Consider the following 11,308-nt stretch of genomic DNA (forward strand, 5'->3'; position numbering starts at 1 on the left):
CCACTTCCCAATCTGGACAGCATTACAGCTCACTGCAAACATTACACACACAATATTAATTCCAGCTTAATTCAAAAACCTATTCCACAAAGTGCTTGATCAATTTACACATCTCTGAACAAAAATCATAATTTTGTCACAAAGAAATCACATCAAGTTGACATTTTCAATAGTGGCTGGGACATCAGGCTGTCTTCTTCAGAAGTCTGGAGAGTGTGCACTGCTTATAAGCAGAAAGCTGATAAGATAAGGTCATTAGCACCTGGAAAATCTGATGGAAGCAAACCAGAAGGCCTAGATAATTGGGTGGATGTTTGTTTAGATAAGTATTACTCTGAGAAGAAACACATCATGTTTAATTGTAAATTTGATGACCACATTAGGTCTAGAATTACACCTTTTCCTGTTGGAGAATGGCTAACAAATGAGAGAATTGAGAAGCTCAAAATTGGATTTGAACTAACAAGTCAGAAGAAGAAATTTTTCATATCAGTCCTTTATAAACATGAAGGGGCATTGGTGTGGTCATTCAAAGATCTATGTGGCATTCATTCTGAATGCTTGCCTCTGCAGATTATTAAGACAGAGCCTCATGAAGCTTGGCAGACTAAGACTTACTGAATTCCTTGTGCTCTACATGATAAGCTAATTAAAATCATTCAGGACAGGTTAGAAGCTAAAATATTGAAGCCTTGCCATGATTCATATACCAACCCCTATTTTCTGGTTGCAAAGAAATAGAAAGGTGAATATCATTTAGTCAATACAGCACATATGTACAACAAAGTTACTATTCAAGATGCTTTTATTTCTTCTAATGTTGACAAATACACTGAAGACTTCAGTGGACTTGTTATGACTAGTCTATGTGACTTGTTCTCTGGATACAATAATTTTCCATTAGCTGAAGAGAGCAGGAATATGACAGTCATTGCAACCTCTATTGGGCTCTTTCACCATACAACTTTAGTCCAAGAGGCAACAAATTTGCCAGCTCAAGCCCAATGCAGGATAATGAAGATTATACAAGAAGTTTTTCCAGAGATTGCTCAAGTCTTTATGGATGATCTTGAGGTAAAGGGATCACATATTAAAGATGAAACTGAAGTCCTCCCAGAAATAAGAAGATTTATTTATGACCATCTGCAGAATCTGAACTATGTTCTATGGCTTGTCAAAATCTCTGGAGCTAGAATCTCCAGCACCAAATCTCAATTCTGCATGTCTGGAGTCAACATCATTGGATGGATCTGCAACTATAACAGACAATAACCTGAGAAAACTAAGGTGGCTAAAATTGCAAATTGGCCTACTTCTACAAGCATTACAGAATTACAAGAATTTCTAGGGCTTGCTGGATATTTCTGAATACTCATAGAGCATTACAGTTGGATAACCAAACCTTTACATTATCTGCTTTGATGAAATGTTATATGGTCATGGACTGAAGAGCAAAATAACATCTTTATGCTTTTGAAGGAAAAGTTATGTTCATTCCCTATCATTCTTCCAATCAATTATGGACAAGATTCTTTGCTTATTACTGTGGCTGTTGATGCCAGTAGATTAGAATGGGGAGGATGCATTATTCAGGAGCAACAAGGGGCTTGACATCCTGCACAATACAAATCCAGAGTATGGAATGATTCAGAGAAAACATATGATGCTGGTAAACAAGAATGCAGAGCTGTTTTGAAAGCCTTTAAGAAATTCCAACACCATATCTATAAAGTACCCTTTACCTTGGAAATCAATGCAAAAACTCTTGTCACTCAACTTAATAGGACTGCTACAGATGTTCCAGAAGCTTTGGTTACTAATTAGATAGCTTGAATACACCTCTTTAACTTTACTGTTAAACATGTTCCTGGGACAAAACACACAGCTGCTGACAGACTGTCTCACCAAGAACTAGATACTGGAAAACAACCTGAATCTGAAGAAGACAAAGATCTGTTTGCCTTTATGGATTCTATAAGAGTTTTAGCTGGCCAAGCTCTCAATAGTGAAGACCTTAGGATACTGGACTCCACATATTCAGAAGAATCAGAGAAAATTGCACAATACCTAACCACCCTATCAAAACCATTGGGCATGGAAGGAAAAGAGTACACAAGATTCCAAAAGAAAGCAATTAAATATGTGATGGAGGCCAATCAACTATTTAGACAAGCAGGATCTGGTGTGTCTCTAAGACATGTTGTGGACAACAAAGAACAACACAAACAAATTTTACACATGATGCATGACAAATTTGGCCATAAAGAGCAAGAGGGAACATACTCTATCTTACAAGCTCAATACTGGTGGTCAGGGATGTATAAAGATGTGTCTGCTTATGTGAAGCACTGTTCTCAATGTCAACAAAAAGATTCACAAAGATTAAGTGAAGAGCTTCATTCTACCTGAGCTCCTACCTGTTGGGAGAAAGTTGGGGTGGATATCAAACACATGTCTTTCTGTCAAGAATGAAATTATTTGATTGTTGCAAGATGTGACTTCACTGGATGAATGGAAGCTAGAGCATTGAAGAAGGCAACAGCTGAAGCTGTGGCCAAATTTCTTTATGAGAATATCATCTGTTGATGGGGCCTGCCTGCCAAATTTGTTATGAATGGAGGACCAGAGAATAAGAATGTTCTGGAGACCTTACTGAAGAAATTCAACATCAAACACATTGTTATTTCACCCTATAATCCTCCTGCAAATGGTATAGTGGAAGTTGGTCATAAGTCTTTGGCTGATGGATTAGCTAAAGCCACCAATGGTACTGGAAGAGATTGGATTAAACATCTTCCTGCAATTCTGATGGCAGATTAAATGACAACTAAGGCTAGTACTGGTATCTCCCCTTATAGATTGCTAATGGGCCAGGAGGCAGTTCTTCCAGTTGAACTCAAGATTTCCATTTGGCAAACAATTTTATGATGAAATGTCCAAACAACTGAAGATCTTCTTCTGATGCATGCATGTCAAATCAAACAACAAGATGAGAATGTCCTGGAAGCAGCACATCATCAGCTCTGAATGCACACTAAGAATAAGGAATACTTTAATGATACCCATAATATTCAGATCAACCCTCTTCAATCCAGAGACCTTGTCTTGCTTCACAATACCAAAGGAGAACAGAATATGTCTAGAAACAACACCCTGCACTTTCAATGGCTAGAACTCTATAGAGTTAAGTCCACCAATCAAGAACTAGGTTCCTATCACCTTGAAGAGTTAGACAGTACTGAAATCAAAGAATCTATTGCAGAAAGCAGATTAAAGAAGTATCTTATAAGATCTGGAATGGAGCAGCTCAGTGATAGCCCAGCAGATTCAGATGAAGAGATGGAGAATGTTCCTCAAAAATATGCCACAAGAAGCCAGCCTAATATTCTCTCTAGCAGTTCCTCAGATGTTAGCTTCTTGAATAGGGGGGATGACCAAGATCAGAGTGAGAGCAAAAATGAAAATGACCAAGAAGAAATGGAGCAAATATGATTACCAACTGTTATACCAGATGACTGGAGCTTTGCTGTTGTTATACCTCCACAAGATGTTTAATTTGTTGTGTTTTGTTTGCAAAAGTGAAGTTTTTGCTTGCTTATTTGGGAAGTTTCTCTTTCTTTGTTATTTGCAGAAGCCTTCACTTTTTCTGAATTTTTCAGAAGATATTTAAAGACTGATTTTTCTTTTCTGAAGCTTCTACTGTCTTTTACATTCAAGCTTGATTCTTTTCACAGATTCAACATTTTCAACACTTCTTCTTGCCTTCTATTTTGTTATTCTGACATTTGCAATTCTTTTTGGATCACTGATATCCTTCAAAATGGCTGGACGAAGCAACTTGCCTCCTCTAGCTCCTGCACCCGAAAACCAAGGCCTGGTCGTTACCAGAGACAGTGGAGTCAACCTGAATTACAAGGCGCCACCACCACAGTACTCACTCAGGTCAATGGTGAATACAATATGTACTACCATCATCAGTGAATGATGGGAGGTCACAACAATTACAGATGGTTGAGAACAATGTACCACAGTATCAGCCAACAACTCATGCGCCAGGACCCTGCATACTACCTATAGTATGTGCTGACAAGACCCAACCACACTTGGAAATTAATCTCCTATCCATATTACACCAAGTATGCTAAGCCAGGGGATAAAACTGGATTTTGCCATATTGATGTCAACATTCCAGATGCTATTACTACTGGAAGAGGCATTAACATGATACAAGAATCCTTGACCTTAACAGCAGAAGAGCCCAGCAACTGCACAGAAATCTTGCCAGAAATGCATAACCATCTAGAGAATTGGTGGGGACTAGTCAAAGAACAAGGCTTATCCACCAATGGCTATGTTCACCACATTAAGAATACAATGTATACCAAAGACAACAAAAGAAAATTTGGTATTAGATGGACCAACATCATTTGCAAACCTGGCAATGTCCAAATTACAAGCCCTCTGCTGCTCCATGGAGCTCACAGTCCATGCAAAAAGATCCAGCATACTATGCTACCCTGGTATGTGGCAATCCAGAAGAACCATGAACATCTTAAAGTCAATAAAGCTGGTATCTGGTCACAGCTCTCTGCTGCATATAGAAATCTAGTTCCAGGGTCATCATCACCTTCCAGCCATTCAAACCATTACACATCAGTTCCATATCAATTCCCTACTGCTATTCAATTGCAAGGCTTAGAAGCTATATTGGATGCCTTGGTAGATCAAATTAGGTGGGACAACCCTATGGTGATTGAGAAGCTTGATACCCTCTTTGGACCAGAAGAGAAGAAGGCTCAGGACTTCATTAATAACTGGCATCTAAAGGCCACATGAATTGCTTTGGATGCCATTGTCAAGACATATCAAATTGAAAAGAAAGCTTTTGGTAACAAATCCTATTGGCATTGCATGCACAACAACATTGATTCAGCATCAGTTCAGCCTTCCCCTCCTCTCAAGAACTTGATGGAAGAAGAGAATCATGGTGATCATTATTAGAGATTGCTGCTGTCACTCTCTTTATTCTTATTTCCTATCTCTTTTCTTACCAGATTGTTACTAATTCTTAGCCTTTTATTTTCTTTACTAAATTGTCTTTGTTTTGTTTCATATGTTGCCTGTTGTCAGGGGACACCAACAATGAAAGCCAGGAGGAAATGTAGTGGGGATTCCAGTATCATATTAGGACAAAGATTGTTCTGGTCTGAGGCACAAAACCCCTCCAGCTACTATTTCTGAGCTATATAAACCACCTATAGCCCCTGCATCTTGCTCAATACCTTCACACATCTTTGTACTTTTCCACACACTCATTCTTTATTGCTAGTTTGGTTATTAGTTAGAGAATATGAAGATCTCTTGTTCATGAAGCTTGTCACTGTTCCTCATTAGAGCTGCCTGTATTAGTACAAGCTCTTTAGTACTATTATTCCTTATGAGCTTAGGTGTCCATTAAGGCATGCTTCTCTGTTCTTACTACTTGGCCATTACCATTCTTACTATGTTGTGATTTTTCATCCTTCTTGTGCTCTCACCATCTCAACCAACTCGCCTACTTTGACAAGGCATCCCATTGTACCCCACTTCACTACCCACTTCTTCAGAAGGTAGATCTACCTGTATTATGTGGCATCATCCATTATAAGTAGGAAATACTTCACTTTATTATAGCTTGAAGAATCAGAGTCTGTAGATAGAGTACAGCCACCACCTGCAATATCAATAAAAATTTTAGCTCCAGACTTTGTAGAGCATGTTCTAGATTCAAATGAATTGCAAGCTTGCTTAGCTTTAGAACAGGTTTCACAGAACTCTAGCTTCTTTACTCCCTTTATTCACATTGCCATTCTTGGATCTCTAGCTAAAATAGCTATATTGTGGGCATTGAGATGCCCCCAGCATTTGTGCCAATTGGCCATCATATTCTTCTTGATTTCTGGTGTCTTTGCCAGATGATTCAGTGCCAAAAGTACATCATCTTTATTCTCTAGAGTTGCTGTTACATAGCAGGGCTCTAGAAGTTTCATAGGTACTGGAAACATGTATGCCAGTAAGTTGCATATTCTAGATATTCATAGGACTAGAATGTTATCCTCATTAAGCACAGCTTCAAAGCTCTGCATTTTATCTGCCAATTCTAGTAGAAAGACATGTTCTTTATCAATATAGAGCTGTTCCACTGTAAAGCCATCTCATATAAGCTTTCCAAAGCTTATGAGGTTAATCTGGAGGTCAGGTACAATTCTAACCCCCCCAATACTCAATTCACCATTGTCAGTTTGAATACTGGCCATGCCAAATCCTCTGGTAACTGATTTCAAACCATTTGCCATAAGCAGTTGTGTTGCATGGCTCTTTGAGTCTATTTGAACTAGATCTGTATATGAGATCACATGGGATCCAGCTTCAGAGTCAAGAATTCATCTGTTTGTAGATTTACAGGCTTCTTCTGTAGAAAAGACTGCTTCATGAACCAAATGGATCTTGTCTGTTGTAACTGTTGTTACTTTCTTACTTTTGTCTTTAGAGTCTTTCTTAGACTTATTAGGCTTCATATTCTTGTTAGATCTGCAGAATTTAGCTAAGTGGCCAGGTTTGCCACAGATATAGCAGTTCCAGTTTTGCAGTGAGCTCTTCTCTGGATTGGATTCAGAGTTTGCATTCTTATAAGATCTTTGAGAATCTGAGCTTGTTGTTACATTTGTATTTGGCCTTGTAGATCCACCATCTTTCTTCTGGCCTTTCTTGAGAATTTAGTGAAGAATATCCTTCAATAAGTCTTTCAAATTCTTCTCTGGTAGATTTGTTCTACTCTGGCATGCCATATCAAATCAGTTCTGTATGAACTCTCTCCATCAAGACATAATGTTCATCTTCAAAATATCATGTAGAGTGTGGTCCAGTTGTTTGAACCCTAATCTCTCAAATTCTCCACAGGTTGCTAGAAATCTCTCTATATAATTTCTTTCTGAGCCAGCAGACTGTAGTGTTATTCTCACTAACTCTGTCAATAGGCTTTCCTGCTGTATCTCAGATCTCTCTTGAAAGACTGTTCTTACAGCTTCCCAGAGTTTGTAAGCACTAAGACTATCCAATTTCTTGAAGTATTCTCTGGCTTGTGCAGATATTATACTGTTGATTAAACCATGTAGCCATTTATTCTGAACATTCCAGTATTGTGAAATCTTCAAGTTCTCTGGCCATAGTGAGATCTCTTGTCTTTCCAGAATAATCTTCTCAGTATCCACTTGACAAGCTACCTTTAGAATGGCTTTGCTCCATGCTAGATAGTTGCTGGCCCCAGCCAGGATCATAGGCTTCTTTACTGTTTTTGAGATCTTCATGAATTGGGTGATTGCTCTGCCAGTCCACATATTTGTGTTTATAAGGTTGCTAACATATTCTTCTAGTTTGTTCTCAGAGTCTACCTCTCAGTTCTCTTCTTGTTGAGCTTCTTGCTTCAGGTTCTCCTGCACTGTTGCAGGCATATTTGCAGTGCTTCCTTGGCCTGACAAGAGGCTTATTTGCTGTGCCAGCTGTTATACTGTCTTCTGTTATTACAGCATCATTCTGCATAATATTTGAAGTTCACTCTCCTCTCTAGACTCCTGCTTGTTATTTGGCTGGTCACCTCTGAGCCTACTTGATCATCTAAGCTTGGTTTGGGGTGTAGAAAGGTTCATTGGAGCCTTCTGGTTGGGGGTTTGGTGCTCTGGTTTGTCTGTATGATTCATCATGGCTTTGGTGTTGCCAGGTGCTTGATTTGCTTGCTAGGTGTGTTTAGCAGGTGTTTCACTCACTCTCTGATTGAGTGCCAGAAAGCTACAGGGTTTAACTTGCTCTCCAGCTTGGTGCCAGAAAGCTACAGGGGTTTGCATGTATAGAAGGTGTCCACTTCAACATATGCCCTCTTTAGTGCTTGTAAAACCTCATTATCCACAAGAATAACTGTTCAGGGTATTAATCATAAGCTTCAATATCCAATTGAGCTGTAAATCAACCTTATATACTTGCTCTTCAGCACAAAGAGCTATAACCTGATGGAGGACTTGTATGCTTGTCATTCACTAAGCTACCTAAAGGGGAATCTCGGCTAATCTATGTGGGTCACGTGAGCGAGGTGCTAGTTGGATTACCTAACATAAACGTCCAGCGCCACTTGTGTGCACAGCCACTACTCTCGAATCGAAGGGTGGCGGTGCAAACCCAGAACCAGCCAATCATAAGCTAGGCGCTGTCGGAACAAGCCTTGTGCCGCAATTGCTTGGCCGAGGCTTTTTTTTGCAGCTCACAATTGAAAGCCAACAACAGCATTCTGACTCTCAGGTTGTCACAAGGAAAACGGGAGTTGAAAGCAACTCATCTGACAGGGGATGTGCGAGCAACGGGCTGGCCGTTCTGGATGCCCCGCTAATTTTCTGACTAGCGGACATCAGACCAATGGAGGCGAGGTTAGCGAGGAAGTATGCCAGGAAAGGTTACATGCTAATGTATTTGAGCTGAAAAGGAACCAACCCCACAATGGGGAGGCTCCCAGCTTTGTGGGACCAGTTGCACGACTAAAACTGACAAGCTTTGGGTAGGGAACATGGGTTTGCTGCGTTGTGGTTCAATGGCACGGGAGACGTTTTAGCGATTGGCTAGTTATATTTCCTCTCCATCGTTCCTAGCCGTGCAGAGATTGATCGATGTGCATAAATTGGCATGGATATGCCTGTATTAAAGCTTCTATTTTTCCTCTTGCAGAGTTGCAACCGTATTGACGTCTGCGAAATGAAGTTGATTAATTTGTCTCAGTTGGCATTATTACCATCTTTGCGGGTAACCTCGCCGGCAGCCACGAATTGCCGGAACGATCGAAACATTTATGCCCAAGCTGTATACATGTGATCGTTTTTTATCCGAGAGCCACGCCCCTGGCTCACTTTCTGGATCCTAGCAGGCAGGAAAAAGCCGGGACTATTACATTCTTTTCGGACAAGATGTCAACAACAACATAGAGAATGCCGTTGAGACAGCTGGGGCTTCTATTGACAGAGACCACAACACTCAGAAATTCTCTTCTTATGATGACTGACCGAGAAAGCGGTGTCGTCCGTCGTATCCCTGGTGGGCCCGAAAATCCATCCAGGAAAGTTGCGCCATCACCCCATCCTATCCTTGTAGCGATCTAAGCCAGAAAAGATGCGGGATATGCGCTGGAATAAAAAAGGTAAAGTGCAAACTCGCTCCATGTTCGGCATATGTCATGAAGGGGCTGAAAGATGGCGCTTTGGCAAAGCGTGATCTTGAGAAGGGAACAAGAAGGGTCTTTCAACTTCGGGGTAAACCTCGTTGCTAAAGTTTCATAAAAGCACAATAGCGCTGTACCATGACAAACCACATCCATCATATGCGCAAAATTTTCTTTATAAGACCATCCCTCTGAGCATAACTTAGCGTTTTTACTTCCCCTAGCCATAGTAAGCTATACTCCAGAAGTTTGACAAATTTCCGCGACGATGTGTTCAAGGGCGATACTCCCTTGGGATTAATGAATTCGCTGCAGAGCCTTTCAATTGATGTAAATCAGAATGAGCGCTCCGGGGAGCATATCACATATCTTGGGCTTTCATGATCATACAACCACCTTCCACAGAGCAATGCAAAATGTTTGGATATGATGTCCCAGGTCTAGAACATATCGCCGTATAGGCAATTATTAGAATGGACGTTCGAAGGCATCCCAATCTTCATGAGGTTTTGAATATCGGTGGTTGCCGAGAAGGTTGGAGGAGAAAAATTGAAACGCAACAATTGGACCTCAAGCACTCGATCTCGGCTGAATATTTTTCCAAAGGCCGGATAAGCCAGCGGGAACCTTAGTTAGGGGGGCATTTGGCTCTTATCTTATCTTATCTTATCTTATGGGCGTTGGGCTCCGTAGTGACGTCACTCTTGGTTGTGCGAGCTGCTCCATTGAAACAGCCAACAGTGGTGGAAGAAGGTATTAGGCAGGGAGGCTACAAAGTTAAGTTACAGCATTATTCTTTCTCCATCTTGATCACTGTCATGTTACTCCCTGTTGCTAGATTATTTCCCTGCATTCACCACTTTTCAACGTACGGGCGTAGGTCAAGCTCTTGCGTGAATGCTGTTCGGGACTGTGTGTGTAGATACCAATATGTACCCGCGATCTCACAAAGAGACAGTTAGCATAAACCATTCATCCCAGCCGAATCACACAGTGTGATGATTTGCCACTTACCGAATCTGGGCTAAGCTTCGCGTCCGGTGCATCGAGCTTGATGCGCTTTGTACGCTCGATATCGATAATTCCATCGACAATAACATGGCTAACGTGTATTCCCTGAGGCCCAAATTCACGAGCCAGGGACTGAGATAGCGCACGGAGTGCAAACTTTCCGGTTGAAAATGGTGCAACTCCCGCAGAACCTCTCAAGCTTGCGGTCGCTCCTAGGAAGGTAGGCCATCAGCTATAGACCATACTGAACTCACAATTTGATTCCATACCTGTAAATATTAGTGTAGGCGGATGCTCTAAATTGAAGGCCTTCAAAAGCAGCGGAATGGCCTCCTGGGAAAAGTGAAATGCCCCTAGCCTGAATATCGGATGAACGTCAGCATCGGACTCGCGAAACTACCTCATACCAAAGCCATCCAACTGTCAAAAGGTAATTTATCCTCACCCATTGCTCGAAAATCCAGCCTTGAATTCGTCTTCTGAAAGCTCTAAAAAGGGCTTTCTCGGCAGTCCGCCGCCAACGTTATAGATCGCCGCGGCAAGCGGCATATTTGGAAACGCCTTGGCTATTTCAGCAAACGCACTCTTAACACTGTTTCCATCCGATACATCGGTGCTGATCCCAACAGCGCGTCCGCCACTGGAAGAAATTTCCTGAACAACAGGTTGATAATTGTCCGGATTACGGGCTAGTAAGGCTACCACGTAAGACTTGGCGAAGCGACGGGCAATAGAAGCGCCCTATGCATCAATAGCGTAAGTTAGTACTGGTAGCTATACATGTAATATGGAAAAGGGGACTGCGGTTTGCCGCAAGGGCTCTTTAGACTTGACTCTTACCGTTCCCGGGCCCACACCAGCGATGACAGCGATAGCTTTTGCTGCCATTATAGACGTTTTCAATAGGTTCGTCGCCCGAGTCGAATAGTTCACAGTGTATGCGAGATTTCAAGGTAGCAGGGCCAGGCTATCGAAGCTATCCACTGATGCATCTAGAATCAAAGCGAACGAGGGCTATTTGTGTGCCTTGCGTGGACACGAGATATGAAAGGCGGGTGGGTG

General features: G+C 41.4%; 1 protein-coding gene across 1 annotated transcript; it reads right to left on the bottom strand.

Annotated features, from left to right (window-relative positions):
* Positions 1–9,995: 9,995 nt before the first annotated feature.
* Positions 9,996–11,288, bottom strand: CIMG_09765 (oxidoreductase). The gene is made up of 5 exons (XM_001240143.2): positions 11,087–11,288; positions 10,692–10,987; positions 10,516–10,604; positions 10,250–10,458; positions 9,996–10,178 (listed from the first exon to the last, which is right to left on the bottom strand). The coding sequence occupies exons 1-5, from the start codon at positions 11,132–11,134 to the stop codon at positions 10,089–10,091; spliced, it is 732 nt and encodes a 243-aa protein (XP_001240144.2). The 5' UTR covers positions 11,135–11,288; the 3' UTR covers positions 9,996–10,088.
* Between the last annotated feature and the right edge of the window lie 20 nt (positions 11,289–11,308).

This window comes from Coccidioides immitis (assembly GCF_000149335.2).
Source record: "Coccidioides immitis RS genomic scaffold supercont3.2, whole genome shotgun sequence".
Taxonomy (NCBI): domain Eukaryota; kingdom Fungi; phylum Ascomycota; class Eurotiomycetes; order Onygenales; family Onygenaceae; genus Coccidioides; species Coccidioides immitis.

Bases quoted from the DNA above. Each gene is read 5' to 3' on its own strand.
- CIMG_09765 (XM_001240143.2), bottom strand. From the start codon at position 11,134: ATGGCAGCAAAAGCTATCGCTGTCATCGCTGGTGTGGGCCCGGGAACG. The intron at 10,459-10,515 runs GTATGGAATCAA...CTACCTTCCTAG, and splicing joins GCCTACACTAATATTTACAG to GAGCGACCGCAAGCTTGAGA. The intron at 10,179-10,249 runs GTAAGTGGCAAA...TCTCTTTGTGAG, and splicing joins CGAAGCTTAGCCCAGATTCG to ATCGCGGGTACATATTGGTA.